General features: G+C 44.2%; 1 protein-coding gene across 1 annotated transcript in view; it reads right to left on the minus strand.

Moving 5' to 3' along the window:
* Positions 1-15277, minus strand: part of LOC132765774 (zinc finger protein 850-like) — a 1095673-nt gene extending 1080396 nt beyond the window's left edge. The window contains exons 1-2 of the mRNA XM_067463680.1: positions 15178-15277; positions 12711-13215 (exon numbers count right to left, since the gene is read on the minus strand). Of these exons, the coding sequence (XP_067319781.1) occupies positions 12711-13091 (381 nt within the window). The 5' untranslated portion in view covers positions 13092-13215; positions 15178-15277. The remainder of the gene's footprint in view (positions 1-12710; positions 13216-15177) is intronic.
* Positions 15278-17428: the final 2151 nt, after the last annotated feature.

A 17428-nucleotide genomic window follows, 5' to 3' on the forward strand; every position in this document is an offset into this window, starting at 1 on the left:
TCTTGTAGTTTGAAGCCATTGCTCCATTGCGTCCTAGTCTCCAGGGAAGCAGAAAACAAGCTTGCTCCCTCCTCCCTGTGGCTTCCTCTTACATATTTATACATGGCTATCATATCTCCTCTCAGCCTTTTCTTCTTCAGGCTAAACATGCCCAGTTCCCTAAGCCGCTCCTCATAGGGCTTGTTCTCCAGACCCTTGATCATTTTAGTCGCTCTCCTCTGGACACATTCCAGCTTGTCAATATCTCTCTTGAATTGTGGTGCCCAGAATTGGACACAATATTCCAGATGTGGTCTAACCAAAGCAGAATAGAGCATGGGGAGCATGACTTCCCTGGACCTAGACACTAGGCTCCTATTGATGCAGGCCAAAATCCCATTGGCTTATTTTGCCGCCACGTCACATTGTTGGCTCATGTTTCACTTGTTGTCCACGAGGACTCCAAGATCTTTTTCACACTTCAAGAGACGAACCAGTTGTTTCTGCTTAATGTGAATGTGGCAGCTCTGTGTTTTGTTGATATGTGTATTTGTATTGTATACATTGAGTTAATTTAGATACTTTCACATTACCACAATCAGTGAATTTTGGTCTCCATTTTTCTTTTCATTATTTCCAAGGTTCTCATTTTGTTCTCTGAAAATTTATTTTCAAAGTCTTTTATCCACTCAGTTTTTGTTGTTGTTGTAACCTTTCTGTTTCCCACAGATCTTTCCAGAATGCATTTGTAGCTATCTTTTCTGGTTTTTCATTTTCATCATTATTATTATTATTACTAGCTGTCCCCTGCCACACCTTGCTGTGGCCCAGTCTGGTGATCTGGAAAATAAACTAACAAGAAAGCGTTGGTTTCTAATATATGTAATTTCTTTATGCTTATGGGTAGCTGTTTCTTTGTCAGTGTTGATGTAAGGATTGTCTGGTTTGCTCAAAAATTACAACAGCAAAACAACAGAGGGGAAACAAACAGGCACATAAAGTCACTCTCAACAAGAGATTCCCCCCAGGCGCTTCCAGGCCATTGAATGCAAATCAAGGTGATCAGCTGAAACATTCACAGCTAGCCCCAGCAGACAGGGGTCCTTTGTCTCACCCTGGTCATTCCACAGATATATAAACCCATTTTCCTACTTCCAACAGACCTCACTACCTCTTGAGGATGCTTGCCATAGATGCAGGCGAAACGTCAGGAGAAAAATTGCCTCCAGAACATGGCCATATAGCCCGGAAAAACCTACAACAACCCAGTGATCCCGGCCATGAAAGCCTTCGACAAAATATCATTGTCCTTCTTTAGGGGTCCCTTTCAAATCTCTGATACTATATCTCTCTGTGTGTGAATCATATCTATCTATATCTATGGCTAGATGGCTCTTTGTCAGGAGAGCTTTGATTACTTTTTCTTGCCCTGGTGAAGGGAGTTGGACTGGATGGCCTTAAGTATTTTCTGTTGGTCATGGGGGTTCTGTGTGGGAAGTTTGCCCCAATTCTGTCGTTGGCAGGGTTCAGAAGGCTCTGTGATTTTAGGTGAACTATAAATTCCAGTAACTACAACTCCCAAATGTCAAGGTCTATTTTCCCCAAAGTCTATCTGTGCTCATATTTGGGCATATGGAGTATTTGTGCCAAATTTGATCCAGATCCATCATTGTTTGAGTCTACAGTACTCTCTGGATGTAGGTGAACTACCTCTCTCTGGTGGCGCAGCAGCTTAAAACACTGAGTTGTTGAACTCGCTGACCAAAAGGTCGGCGGTTCCAATCCGGGGAGTGGGGTGAGCTCCCACTGTTAGCCCCAGCTTCTGCCAACCCAGCAGTTTAAAAACTTACAGATGTGAGTAGATCAATAGGTACAGCTTCTGTGGGACGGTAGCAGCGTTCCATGCAGTCATGCTGCCCACATGATCTAGAGATGTCTACAGACGCCAGCTCTTCAGCTTAGAAATGGAGATGAACACCACCCCCTAGAGTCGGGCACAACTAGATTTAATGTCAAGGGAAACCTTTACCTTTACTATTTTGGCTCACATTCTCTCAGCCTCCATTTTCCAGTTGTCTGTGTATGATCCTGAGGGATTGCGAGCTGGTTTGCATTCTCAACCCCCCATTCCCCTTTTTTATATCCATCCCTCTCTCGATTCTTTCTCTGCTTCTTTCTCCCCCTTTTTGCTGCTTTGTGCTTCTCTCTCCTCCCCCTGCTTTCCAGCTCATTCTTTCTCAGTATGTCCCCCCCTCATATAAAGCCCCCATCTTTTTTAGCTCTTTAACCCTCATCTCCTTTCAGCCTTCTAGATCTCTTTCTCGAGAAAGGATGGGAAGAGAAAATGAAAGGAAGGGCAAGAGGAAAGAAGGCAAAGGGGAGGAAGGGAAGGGAAGAGAAAAAGGAAGGGCCAGAGAAAGGAAGGCAAAGGAAAGGAAGGCAAGGGAAAGGAGGAAGGCAGGAAAGGAAGAAAAGAGAAAGTAAAAGCAAGGAAAGAATGGAAAGAGAAAAGAAGGCAAAGGGAGGAAAAGAGAAAAAGAAAGGGCAAGAGAAAAGAAGGCAAAGAGAAGGAAGGGAACAGAAAAGGAAGGAAGGAAAGAGTAAAGAAGGCAAGGGAAAGGAAGAGAAAAAGGAAGGAAGGATGGACAAGGGAAAAGAGGGCAAAGGGAAGGGAGGGGAAGAGAAAAAGGCAAACAAAGAGATGGGAAAAGAAGAGAAAATGGAAGGAAGGGCAAGAGGAAAGAAGGCAAAGGGAAGGAAGGGAAGGGAATTGAAAAGAAGGCAAAGGAAGAAAAGGAAAAAGGAAGGACAAGAGAAAAGAAGGCAAAGAAAAGGAAGGGGAAAAGGTAGGAAGAAAGGAAGGGAAGAGAAAAAGTATGGAAGGGCAAGAGAAAAGAAAGCAAAGGAAGGGAAGAGAAGAGAAGGTAAGGAAAGAAGGAAGGGGGGAAAAGAAAAAAGGGAAGGAAAGGCAAGAGAAAAGAAGAAAAGGAAGGGAAGGCAAGGCAAGGGAAGAGAAAGAAAAACAAGGAAAGAAGGGTAAGAGAAAGAAGGTAAAGGAACAGAAAGGGAAAAGGAAGAGAAGGAAAGAAGGCAGGCAAAGGACAAGAAGAGAAAGAAAAAACAAGGAAAAGACAGGGAAGAGAAGAGAATGAAAGAGAAGGTGGCGGCAGCACATGCCACCCCTATCATTACAGATTACAGGCCCCTATCTGACCAAGGTAATGTGGAGAATGGGGCTTGGTCTTCGTATCCACGAGGGGAGGGGGGAGGTGAGCCAACCCCAGCGGATACCGAGAAACCTTTGGTAGTGGGAGGGCCTCCTTCCTTCACCTGGTACCCGACCTCCATGGAGCCACTGTGCGGTGCGGCCAGGTAGAAGTACTTGTGAGAGACCCGGCACCGGGAGCATGCCGCTTCCACAGCCAGGGCCCCAAAGAGGAGAGTGAAGGGAAGCAGGAGCAAGGCTACTACCGCCATCCTGCAAGCCTTGCCTTCCCCAGGAAAGAGAGGACGGTCCCAATGCAACCAAGATGGAAAAGGAGCTGGAAACTAAGCCCAGAGAAACAATGGATGGAATTACACATGGTTTATTTTATTTTTCAAAATAGATGACATAACAATCATATTTAACCCTCTGAAGTACTGTCACAGGGAGCTTGCTTTTTGCTGCTCCAGAGAACAGGAACTCCAACTTAGGGCAAGAACAGGGACTCCACCAAATATTAGGGAGAACTTCTCAAAGGGTACTATTTGAAATCGGACGTTTGCTCACAATGGCTGTTTTTTTAGCCCGTGTGTATTCTCTGGTGCTTGTTAAGGGATGAAGTCTGAGTAAAACATTTTCCACACTCTTGGCATTTGTATGGTTTCTCTCCAGTGTGGCGTCTTTTGTGCTTCACCAAGTCTGAACTGGAAGCAAAACATGTTCCACACTCTTGGCATTGGTATGGCTTCTCTCCTGTGTGGACTCTTTTATGGCTCACCAAGGCTGAACTGTCAACAAAACATTTTCCACACTCCTGGCATTGGTATGGCTTCTCTCCTGTGTGGACTCTTTTGTGCTTCACCAAGTGTGAACTGGTAGCAAAACATTTCCCACACTCCTGGCATTGGTACGGCTTCTCTCCTGTATGGTGTCTTTTGTGCTTCACCAAGTCTGAATGGGAAGCACAACATTTCCCACACTCCTGACATAGGTATGGCTTCTCTCCTGTGTGGAATCTTTTGTGACTTGCCAATTGTGAACTGCAAGTAAAACATTTCTCACAATCCTGACATTGGTATGGCTTCTCTCCTGTGTGGAGCCTTTTATGGCTCACCAAGGCTGAACTGTCAGCAAAACATTTCCCACACTCCTGACATGGGTATGGCTTCTCTCCTGTGTGAAGTCTTTTGTGCTTCACCAAGGCCGAACTGTCAGCAAAACATTTCCCACACTCCTGGCATGGGAAAGGCTTCTCTCCTGTGTGGTGTCTTTTGTGCCTCTCCAAGTCCGAACTCTCAGCAAAACATTTCCCACACTCCTGGCATTGGTGTGGTTTCTCTCCTGTGTGAAGTCTTTTGTGGCTCACCAAGGCTGAACTGTAAGCAAAACATTTCCCACACTCCTGGCATTGGTATGGCTTCTCTCCTGTGTGGAGTCTTTTGTGCCTCACCAAGGACGAACTGTCAGCAAAACATTTCCCACACTCCTGGCATTGGTATGGCTTCTCTCCTGTGTGTTGTCTTTTGTGCCTCACCAATTGTGAATAGTAATAAAAACACTTCCCGCACTCCTGGCATTTGTAAGGTTCTTGTCCTGTATGAAAGTTCTCGTGCTTCACCAAATGTGAGCCCTGGATAAAATATTTCTCACACTCTTGACTTATGAAATCCTTAGTTCCTTGAAAGATTTCTTGTTGGCACAGATCTAGCAAATTGTGATCAACTACACATTTGTGAAACACAAGTGCCACATATTGGGTGAAACATTGCCCACATGCACTGCATATGTAGGAGCTTTCTTTGGCAGAATCTTCGTCTTCAAAGTGGGCTTGCTGGTGTCTAGGAAGGTCCCTAATGTGTCCCAAAGGTTCCTTGTGTTTGCTGTATATGTTGCTCTTCTCCTCGTTATCTACTGTGAAAAAGAACAGAAACAATCATTCCTTAGCGTGAGTGATAAGTGGGATAAGAAATGGATTGAAATGATCCTTAAAACAACATAGACATGGAGGAAAAAAAGATATAAATATGATCGTTTCCCCACCCCTTGTTCAGTAAAGATGGACACGGTTTGACTGCCTGGAGCCTCTAAGAGAGAGATGAATTAATGTATGCTCAGAGGCTACCTGTTGCTCAGCCCAGCCTGGTTTTTTATTCTATCTCCTTCTCTCTGGGGGAACGGGTGCCTTTTCTTGTCACATTCAAATGCTTGTCTTTTTCTCTAGCTTAAGATTTTACATTGTTACCACCCATTTCACAATCATTTCCTCTTTTTTATTTCTCTCCCTGAACCTCCAGTTCTGTCTTCCCATGCTCCTTTAAGGCTGGATTGTTCTGCTCCAACGTACAAGGTCCCATACCTAAGAAATTGTTAATTAACAGTTAATCACTGTCGCTGGTCATCAACATCAGCAATTCAGCAACGTTTAATTACAGTCCATGAATTCTTCACCTCCTTCTTGTAGTTTTCCAGCTGTCGATCTTTTCAGAATTGTGTCATCAGCCCAATTAGGCCCCATTCACACACCTTTCATACAATTCCATTCAAACCATACATCATATTTCATGACACCTTTGTTCAAGCAGTTGCTCTGGTTCCAATACCTGTGTAATTCTGCCCGGCTTTTACAGGGGAGCTGCAACTTCTTCACATTTAGAGAATTACGGAAAGTGGCAGTGGATATATTCGTGATTTCCTAACATTTAGGGTAGAATAAATATACAGAGTGTTTCAAAAAGGTACACTCAATTTGAAATAGCTACCTTTCTGCAACTGTGTCATGTATCATGTTCTGCAGTTGATGTTGGTTGGTGGTGGTAGGCCTAGCAGTTGGTGTTGGAAGGGTTAATGTAAGTCTTAGTTCTAAAGGGTTGAGTAATTCGTAAGTAAGAGTTCATGGGTGAAAGCAATTAAGGGTGGAGGCATGAAAGAGATAGGTTGCAACTGGGTATTTCTGGATATAAGGAACTAGACTTGAGACTGATTTTCAGGAGAAAAATATTTATCTTATTTTGCTGGTAGATGCTGCTGGTTTTCCCTCAAGTCTGTGGATTTTTGGTATCCTGACCTGTCTCCTGAAATTTTGGAACCTTGAATCTTTGGACTGGCTTTTGACTACAGGATAGACTCTTGATCCCTGGACTTTGCTTATTGAATTCTCAGTGTTTGACCACTGGACTGGACCTTTTGACTACGAGGTATTTGCTGTTTGCTGTTTTTGTTTTATATTCTGTGGCAGAGTGCAATCCTTATGTTTTATACTTTGGACTGTTAAAACAGCCAGAAAGTAAGTGCTGTTTTAATTAAACTGCTTGGTACAAACTTGGTATTTGTTTGGTTCATCTCTATCTGAATAAGGCAGAGCCCTGGCATCGTGATAACACTCAATTTGAAATAGCTTCCTTTCTGCAATTGTGAACCATGCCACTGACTTGGAAAGGCTATTTTTCCCTTTGTTATTCCCAGGCATTGAACATTTGTATGGACTATACTTTCTGTTGGAACTTGCATGGGAATTTGGTGTTCGGACACTGGGCTCGATCAGAAACTGGATACACCAGGGACAATAAAGCCTACCTGCGTGACCGCATCTCTATATACGAACCCACATGATCTCTTCGATCATCTGGAGAGGCCCTGCTCTCGATCCCACCTGCATCACAGGAGCGATTGGTGGGGACGAGAGAGAGGGCCTTTTCGGTGGTGGCCCCTCGATTCTGGAACTCACTCCCTAAGGACATCAGGCAGGCCCCATCTCTGGCAGTCTTTAGGAGGAGTTTGAAGACGTGGTTGTTCCAGTGTGCCTTCCCAGAATAATGATCCCATAGCACTTTGTCCTCCAAAGCACTTTACATATTAAGTCTGCTTGTACGTTTTCCACAAACGCCACTTTCACCTTTTCGCCCATGTCCCGGCATCATTTCCAATTTTAACTTTACATTTGGCCTTCCCACTGTTTTTAATTGTGTGTTGTCTTATTGTTAATTGTTGCATATTTTATTGTCTATGTTTTTTTATTTTAATTGCTTGTATTGTTGTGATTCTTGCTTGTATTGTTGTATTTGGGCTCGGCCTCATGTAAGCCGCACCGAGTCCCTTGGGGAGATGGTAGCGGGGTACAAATAAAGTGTTATTATTATTATTATTATTATTATTATTATTATTATTATTATATTTTGGCAGACCCATTAGGGGCATTGTGTCTGCACATCAGGGATATTTAATCCCATCGTCAGTTGTCATCTCATCCATTGTTCTGAAACTTGCCAGCCTCTCTCCAACCATTGGACAGAGAAAAATCTCCATCGGAGATGGCCGGCTGTAAGCCACTTTGGGTCCCTCGAGGGAGAAAAGCGGGATATAATAAAGATTTATTATTATTATTATTATTGTTGTTGTTGTTGTTGTTGTTGTTTTGTTGTTGTTGTTGTTATTATTGTTACTATGTCATTATTATTATTATTATTATTATTATTATTATTATTATTACTCCTATGTCATATATTTCTAACATAAGCCCTTCCTCAAGGACCCTCAGTGACTGTGATGATTTGGAATAATACTACATTTTGAAATAGAAATACCCATCCGTGAGGGAGCCTTACCAAGAGAGTCCACAATCTCATTAATCTCCTCCGTGATATGCACGTGCAAGGTTTTCTGATCAGGATTCAGGAGAGACCACTCCTCTGGGGAAAAATCAACAGCCAAGTCCTCAAAGGCGATTGGGCCCTGGTGGAAAAAGAAACCATCCTTCTCACATACGGGTGATCAAGAATAGCGACAAGAAACTCTTTAAAGGAGATTTACATTCCTGTTGGCTGTTTGAAAGGAAAAGGGCTACGACCTCCATGCCATAGTTTAAGCTTTGTAGAGGTGTCCAGTTGGTCACAGTCAAAACTAATCCTAATTAATATGTAGAACCAGAAATGGAATCTGGACATGTTCCAGCTTTCATTGTGGTGTTTGAAATTGTGCCTTCAGTATCACACTTCTAAGAAACTCCCATTCAATCTTGTCTGTTTCAACAGATGTTTGATGAGGTTCTTGTGGGTTTTTTTGGGCTATAGGGCCATGTTCTAGAGGCATTTCTCCTGACGTTTCGCCTGCATCTATGGCAAGCATCCTCAGAGGTAGTGAGGTCTGTAGGAATTAGGACAATGGGTGTTTGATGATTAAGCCTGGAAGAAATTACCCCCAGGCAGCTCCCTTCCTCCTCTCCCAGGAATCCTTCTGCTTACCTGATTCAGTTCCATTCCATCACAAAGGGGAAGAAATGACTGAGGATTTGGCAACATCATTCCAGCCCCTGGGAGAGAGAGAGAGAGAGCAAGGGGTGGAAAGCTGATCACATAAACATGCCTCAGAGGTGAGAATTACAGTTCAAAAGGAACTTTAGGGTTTAGGATTTTATCTTGCAAGCAGTGCTGTTAGTAGGCTGAACTGAACCTAGCCCTGGGCTTGGTATTTCAATTGACTCAAGTTATTCCTTGCTGTCTGCTTGTCTTCCTGCTCAGTTTCAGGGCTAATCTGAGCTTCGGGTCCCACCTGGGAAGACACTCAAGGGCTGAATTTTCAGTCCTGTTCAACTTTATGCTAATATAGAAGTATTGCATGAAAGAAATCTGCAAATCACACTGAAATTACACCTTTTGCCACCAAAAGAGAAGGGGCCAGGGGAGAGTTCCATCTCTTCTCCTGTATATGTCATTAGCTGGGGACCCCTCCCTCCAGCACCAACTGGGCCAGAACGAAGCAAAGAGTGTTTGAGGACCGGGACATCCGTAGGGATACCAAGGTGCTTGTTTATAGAGCTATTGTCCTCCCAACCCTGCTCTATGCCTGTGAGATGTGGACTGTCTACAGGCATCACATGCAACTCCTGGAATGATTCTATCAGCGCAGTCTCCGGAAAATCCTGCAAATCTCTTGGGAAGACAAGCAGGCAAACGTCAGCGTGCTTGAAGAAGCAAAGACCACCAGCACTGAAGCGATGGCCCTCCGCCATTAATTCCGCTGGACTGGCCACGCTGTCCAGATGCCCGATCACTGTCTCCCAAAGCAGTTGCTCTACTCCGAACTCAAGAACGGAAAATGGAATGTTGGAGGACAGGAAAAGAGATTGAAAGATGGGCTCAAAGCCAACCTTAAAAACTCTGGCATAGACACTGAGAACTGGGAAGCCCTGGCCCTTGAGTGCTCCAGTTGGAGGTCAGCGGTGACCAGCAGTGCTGCAGAATTTGAAGAGGCACGAATGGAGGGCGAAAGGGAGAAGCGTGCCAAGAGGAAGGCGCATCAAGCCAACCCCGACCGAGACCTCCTTCCACCTGGAAACCAATGCCCTCACTGCGGAAGAAGATGCAGAGCAAAAATAGGGCTCCACAGCCACATACGGACCCACAAGAATACTGGAAGACAATCCTCCTCGGAAAACGAGGTATCGCCTAAGTACGTAAGTAAGTAAGAAGAGAAAGGGGGCCAGGGGACGGTTCCATCTTGTCTCCTGTGCTATGTTAATAATATAATATAATATAATGTATATACATATATTATATTATAATGTAATGCAATACAATACTAATAATAATATATTATAATTATATATTTTATTACATGTAATATTACTAATATTACAATATACAATATAGTAATATTTAATACTGATATTGTACTATGTTAACAATATAATATATTGTATGTATATATATCTTGTAAGCCACTCTGAGTTCCCTTCGGGCTGAGAAGGGCGGCACATAAATGTGGTAAATAAATAAAATAAATGAATAATAATAATAAGGATAATAATAATCATCATCATCATTTTATTTCTTTTCTGTCTCTCCGTGTGGCTCAAGGTGGGTTGCAACACAAAAAAAATGAACATTGCAAAAATTTAAGAAATATACATATTTCTATAAAAGATCTACGTTAAAACTGCATTTCTATAAAAATACATATTAAAGTACATAAAATAGAAATCAAACAAAGAACGTTTAAAATATATACCCATTTCAAGGTCAAATATATACCCATTTCAAGGTCATATGCACCTTCTCAAGCTCAAACTGACTGGGGATGTGCTCCAATCCCTCCGAAGGGGAATTTACATTGGCATAAAACATCAACACTCCCAGAGGAGTTCCTTCTCACCCTGCAATGCTGCATCCCCATCTGCTTCCTGCTTGATCTCCTTCAGCCTGAGGCTCTGGGTAGCGTTTGATGGAGATTTCTCTGATACAGGGACATCAGGCTGGGCTTCAATACAGTTATTTTGGGCCTGAAAAAGCCATAAGGAGTATGGAGAAAATTCAATAATATCACAGACCTATGTGCAGAAACCGCATGGACCTTTTAGTAATAATAATAATAATAATAATAATAATAATAATAATAATAATAATTTATTTGTACCCCGCCACCATCTCTCTGAAGAGACTCAGCGTGGCACACAAGTTGGCACACGAAAAATAGAATTACATATCATCAAAACAATACACAATTTGACGGAATACAAACAATGGACAATGTCAATCGAGAAAATTAAAAAGTTTAAACATTCTTACATACAGTCATGCCTGTGGGTCCTTGGGTTTCTTCAAACATGAACTAAAGTGCTGAATAATGTCATCGCATGGCCATAGTACATTACTCCAGGTCAAAGGCCCATGTAAATAGCTATGTTTTTAGGCTTGAATGGAAGGTTTGGAGATGTGGGGCTAATTTATTCTCTCCAGGGAGGGCATTCCAGAGCCGGGGAGCCACCACCGAGATGGCCCTCGCTCTCGTCTCTACCAACCACACCTGTGATAGTGATGGGATCGAGAGAAGGGCCTTCCAAGTAGATCTCAAGGCCCGCACCAGTTCATAGAAGGAGATGCAGTCTCGAAGATAGGATGGACCCAAAGCGTATGACTCTGAGATATAATAATAATAATAATAATAATAATAATAATAATAATAATGCTTTATTTATAGCCTGCCCTATCTTCCTGTGGGGACTTAGGGCAGCTTACAACAAAATAAAACACAATGGGAAACATTCAATGCTGAGGATAACATAACAAATCACAAAGCAAATTACATAAACAAGACATAATACAATCCACATATTTAACACATTAAATCCTTAAAACCTCTAAAATTATTGGATTGTATGCCATCTCCTCTCATATTTTTCAATGTTATACTTGGGGGTCAACAACCGAGCTTACAGTGGATATGGAGGCAAGAGCAGGAGGGTCAGGGTGGGGAAGGGGGAGGCAGAGGGAGGCACCCAGGCAACTCCATTCCTCCTCTCCCGGGAATCCTTCTGCTTACCTGATTCAATTTCACTCCATCACAAAGCGGAAGAAATGACTGAGGGTTCAGCAACATCATTCCAGCCCCTGAGAGAGAGAGAGCAAGGTGTGGAAATCTGAACACATAAATACGTCTCAGAGGTTACAATTACAGCCATATTTAAAAAAAACCTATGAGGAAACGACCCTATGAAGATAGGAGCATTCTCCAGCCCAGGAATATGTAACATTTTTGTGTTTAGAACTTTTTATCTCAACAAGTGCTGGGAGTAGGTTGGACTGAACATAGTACTGGGCTTGGTAAGTCAATTGACTAAAGTTATTGTTTGTTGTTTGTTTGTCTTCCAGCTCAGTTTCAGGGCTCATCTGAGCTTCGGGTCCCACCTGGAAAGACACTGAAGGGTTGAATTTTCAAGGCAAATGTGGAAGTATGGCAAGAAAGAAAATGGCAAATCATACTGAAATTACACCTAATCATCATCATCATCATCATCATCATCATTTATATCCTGCCACATCTCCCCAAAGGGACTCTGTGCAACCAAATGCCTACCAAAATACTAATGTCAAGACCAAATGATCCTGCATGTGCATGGTCTCAATCTCAAACTGATTGGGGATGTGCTACAATCCCCTCAAGGGGGAATTTAAAGTAAGGGTAAAGATTTCCCCTTGTCATTAAGTCTAGGAAAACTTAGACTGGCAAAAAAAAACACCAAAAATAACCCCAAAGGATTCCTTCTTACCCTGCGAGGCTGCAACTCGATCTTCTTCCTGCTTCGACTCTTTTTGCTGGAGGCTCGGGGTCATGTCTGGTGGAGATTTCTCTGATTCAGGGACATCAGGCTGAACTTCAATACAGTTATGTTGTGCCTGAAAGACCACAGAGAATTCCATAAGAGGAATGGAGAAAGATTAGAAAAGGATTTCCCCCCAAATGTGTAGGAACTGGATTGTGACATTGCAACCTAGTTTGAAACAAAGGCCATGCTCCCCTCTCCCATAGATTTTAATGTGATATCTGGCATCAACACCTCTGGGTAGAGGAGCAACCGAGCTTACAGTGGATATGGAGGTGAGAGCCGGAGGGGCAGAGTAGGTGGGAAAAGAGGCCGAGGGAGCAGAGTCCGGCTTTTCCCTCACATCGGTCCCATTTTGGAAGGAAAGCAGGATGTATATTTAATCTATCCATCAGTCCCAAGATGAGTAAAACCAAGAAGCAATGCTCTCACCTGTCCTTCCTGCTTCTCGTCCTCTGCCCGACTCAGGAGGAAGCCTTCCGCCAGGGCCACCGCCTGAGAAGAGGTCTCTGCCCCACACTCTCGGACCCAGCTCCCCATCTCTGGGGGCAGGATGCTCAGGAACTGCTCCAGGATCACCAGGTCCAGCATCTCCGCCTTGGTGTGTTGCTCTGGCTTCAGCCACTGGTGGCAGAGATCGTGGAGGCGGCTGCAAACTTCTCTGGGTCCCTCGCCCTCTTGGTAGGAGGAATGCCTAAAGCACTGGTGTTGTAAGTGTGCATTCAGGGACATCTGTGTAGTTCCTTCCCAGAATTCCCCATTGCTCCCAGGGGCCCTGCCTGCTTCAGGTCCAGGTGAGTTGGGTCTCTCCATGTGAAAACTACTCTGATAAAAAACCAAACTGTATCCAAGATGCTCTTCCTCCCTCTTCTTTCAAGGCCAAGAAAATCCTCCACTCGCTGTACTCCAAATTTCTCAGCCAACAATCACCTTTCCTCTGTGAAAGAAAGGCAGCATTAGACAACAGGCTTCAGGAGGCCTTTTATTGGAGATTAAAAACAACCCCCCCCCTTTTTTTTTCAGAGCCAGGCAATGCTGGGCCCTCCTTTCACTTGGACCTCTGCTTCTCCAGCCTCCAGACCCATCTGGCCTCACCCAGCCTCCCACTGAGCTCCCATTCAGTCCCAACCCACACTGAATCCCCCCCCCCCCCCCCGTGATTCCTTCGGCTGATGCTTTGTGATCCATAGCCTTTCTTATGAAGAAGAACCAAGAGACTTTGAAACAAGTGACAAAAATCAACTAAACAACTAAAGTAAAATAGGTTCTTGTGGGTTTTTTCGAGCTATATGGCCATGTTCTAGAGGCATTTCTCCCGACGTTTCGCCTGCATCTATGGCAAGCATCCTCAGAGGTAGTGAGGTCTGTTGGAATTAGGAAAATGGGTTTATATATCTGTGGAATGACCAGGGTGGGGCACCTGGGTTTGGTGGGCAGTGTCCTTTGGTTTTGGAGTTGTAGTTCACCTACATCCAGAGATCACTGTGGACTCAAAGAATGATGGAGCTGGACCAAACTCTACACAAATACTCAATATGCCCAAATGTGAACAGTGGTGGAGTTTGGGGAAAATAGAATCTTGACATTTGGGAGTTGTAGTTGCTGGGATTTATAGTTCACCTACAATCACAGAGCATTCTGAACCCCACCAACGATAGAATTGGGCCAAACTTCCCACATAGAACCCCCATAACCAACAGAAAATACTTAAGGCCGTCCATTCCAATTCCCTTCACCTGGGCAAGAAAACGTAATCAAAGCCCTCCTGACAAAGAGCCATCCAGCCATTGATATAGATAGATAGATAGATAGATAGATAGATAGAATCATAGAATCATAGAATCAAAGAGTTGGAAGAGACCTCATGGGCCATCCAGTCCAACCCCCTGCCAAGAAGCAGGAATATTGCATTCAAATCACCCCTGACAGATGACCATCCAGCCTGTTTAAAAGCTTCCAAAGAAGGAGCCTCCACCACACTCCCGGGCAGAGAGTTCCACTGCTGAACGGCTCTCACAGTCAGGAAGTTCTTCATCTTGTTCAGATGGAATCTCCTCTCTTGTAGTTTGAAGCCATTGCTCCATTGCGTCCTAGTCTCCAGGGAAGCAGAAAACAAGCTTGCTCCCTCCTCCCTGTGGCTTCCTCTCACATATTTATACATGGCTATCATATCTCCTCTCAGCCTTCTCTTCTTCAGGCTAAACATGCCCAGCTCCTTAAGCCGCTCCTCATAGGGCTTGCTCTCCAGACCCTTGATCATTTTAGTCGCCCTTCTCTGGACACATTCCAGCTTGGCAATATCTCTCTTGAATTGTGGTGCCCAGAATTGGACACAATATTCCAGGTGTGGTCTAACCAAAGCAGAATAGAGGGGTAGCATGGCTTCCCTAGATCTACACACTAGGCTCCTATTGATGCAGGACAAAATCCCATTGGCTGATACATGCATATAGTATTGTAGATTTGAAGGGAACCCCTAAAGGAGGACATTTATATGTTGCATGTTCCAGAGTAGGCAAACCAGACAATCCCCACATCAACACTGACAAAAAACAACAAGAAATACTGTTTACCCACAAGCATAAAGGCATTGCATATGTTATAAACCAACACTTTCTCAGACTGGGCCACAGCAATGCGTGGCAGGGGACAGCTAGTGGTTAATAAGAACTCAAAAGGGGGGAAAGAGGACCCAGGCAGGCAGGAGAGGGGGTTGGAAGGGGAAAGACATGGGCCTGCCTGCCTCTCTCTCTCCTACCAAGGATCCCCCAGTTGGAGAACCTGGTGACCCCCAGTCCCATGTGAGTCCAGGCCTGGGTCAGCTCCAGCCCTCCCTCCAGGTGTGTTGGGCTTCACCCTCCCTTTGGCCCTTTGGAGAAGGAATGGGAAGAAGGCTCACCACAAGGAGAGGAAGAAGAAGGAAGAGGAGGAAAAGGAAATAAACCGCAAGGAGGAAGGGGAAACTCCCCTCTCCCAGCCAGGCAAGGAAGGAGAAGGGGAGGGAGTTTGGTTCCTAGAGGGGCAGGAAAGGTATGAGGAGGCCCACTTCCTTCCTGCCTCTCTGGGAACCACACTCCCTCCCCTTAACCCTTCCTTGCCCATTGTGACACTGGAAGGAATGGGAAAGAGCATCTCTCCAAAGACCTGGAACCAAAGGACTCAAGATGAAGGCAGAGATAGCGTCCTTTTCCCCAAGGAGGAGTACAAAAGGGTCCTCCCTTTTTCTGGCCAGCTATTTTGGAGATATCCCACATTTTTTTTGATATCTCACCAATAAATATAAATAATTAAAAAAACTCTTAAAATTACAACAGCACAACAGAGAGGAAACAAACAAGGACATCCAGTTCTGGGCACCACAATTCAAGAGAGATATTGACAAGCTGGAATGTGTCCAGAGGAGAGCGACTAAAATGATAAAAGGTCTGGAGAACAAGCCCTATGAGGAGCGGCTTAAGGAGCTGGGCATGTTTAGCCTGAAGAAGAGAAGGCTGAGAGGGAATATGATAGCCATGTATAAATATGTGAGAGGAAGCCACAGGGAGGAGGGAACAATGGCTTCAAACTACAAGAGAGGAGATTCCATCTGAACATGAGGAAGAACTTCCTGACTGTGAGAGCTGTTCAGCAGTGGAACTCTCTGCCCCGGAGTGTGGTGGAGGCTCCTTCTTTGGAGGCTTTTAAGCAGAGGCTGGATGGCCATCTGTCAGGGGTGCTTTGAATGCAATATTCCTGCTTCTTGGCAAAATGGGGTTGGACTGGATGGCCCATGAGGTCTCTTCCAACTCTTTGATTCTATGATTCTAATCACCTCTCAACAAAAGTTTGCTCTAGGCACTGCCAGGCCATTATATGCTAATCAAGGTGGTCAGCTGAAACATTCACACCTAGCTCCAACAGACAAGAGTCCTTTGCCCCACCCGTGTCATTCCACAGATGTATAAACCCTTTTTCCTAGTTTTTATTTATTTATTTATTTGGAGTGCTTCTACCCCGCCCTTCTCAACCCCCTAGGGGGAACTCAGGGTGGCTTACAAAAGGCACAATTTGATGCCTAACAATTCACAAAATACAATACAGTATACAATACACAACAGACCTCACTACCTCTGAGGATGCTTGTCATAGATGCAGGTGAAACGTCAGGAGAGAATGCCTCTAGACCAGGGCTCCTCAAACCTTTTAAACATAGGGCCAGGTCACAGCCCCTCAAACTGTTGGAGGGCCGGATTATAATTTGAAAAAAAAGAAGACATGAATGAATTCCTATGCACACCGCACATATCTTATTGTAGTGCAAAATTACTTAAAAACAATACAATAATTAAAATGAAGAACAATTTTAACAAATATAAAGTTAGTATTTCAATGGGAAGTGTAGGCCTGCTTTTGGCTGATGAGATAGGATTGTTGTTGTTGTTGTATGCTTTCAAGTTGTTTCAGACTTAGGTTGACCCTGAGCGAGGGCCGGGTAAATGACCTTGGAGGGCCGAATCCAGCCCTCGGGCCTTAGTTTGAGGACCCCTGCTCTAGACCATGGCCATATAGCCCGAAAAAACTTACAACAACCCAATATAAATAATGTTTAATTCTGCTGCCATCATACAATGTAAAAGAATGAATCAGTCAGGCAAGGGTGTTTTTAAATATCTTTGCCACCTTTTCTGCTCCTTTTAGAGAAGATGTAGTTTTAAAAAGGGAATTTTCAGTGATGTTCCCAATGCCTGTTGTTGTTGTTCATTCGTTCAGTCATTTCAGACTCTTTGTGACCTCATGGACCAGCCCACACCAGAGCTCCGTCGGCCGTGGCCACCCCCAGCTCCTTCAAGGTCAAGCCAGTCACTTCAAGGATTCCATCCGTCTTCCCCTGGTTGGCCCCTCTTCCTATTTCCTTCCATTTTCCCCAGCATCATTGTCTTCTCTAAGCTTTCTTTTCTTCTCATGATGTGGCCAAAGTCCTTCCTCTTGGCCTCTACTCTCCTTCCCTCCAATGAACAGTCAGGCTTTATTTCGTGAAGTATGGACTGGTTGGATCTTCTTGCAGTCCAAGGCACTCTCAGAACGTTCCTCCAGCACCACAATTCAAAAGTGTCTATCTTCCTTCGCTCAGCCTTCCCTATGGTCCAGCTCTCACATCCATAGGTGACTAT

This window comes from Anolis sagrei, chromosome 2 (genome assembly GCF_037176765.1).
Source record: "Anolis sagrei isolate rAnoSag1 chromosome 2, rAnoSag1.mat, whole genome shotgun sequence".
Lineage (NCBI taxonomy): Eukaryota > Metazoa > Chordata > Lepidosauria > Squamata > Dactyloidae > Anolis > Anolis sagrei.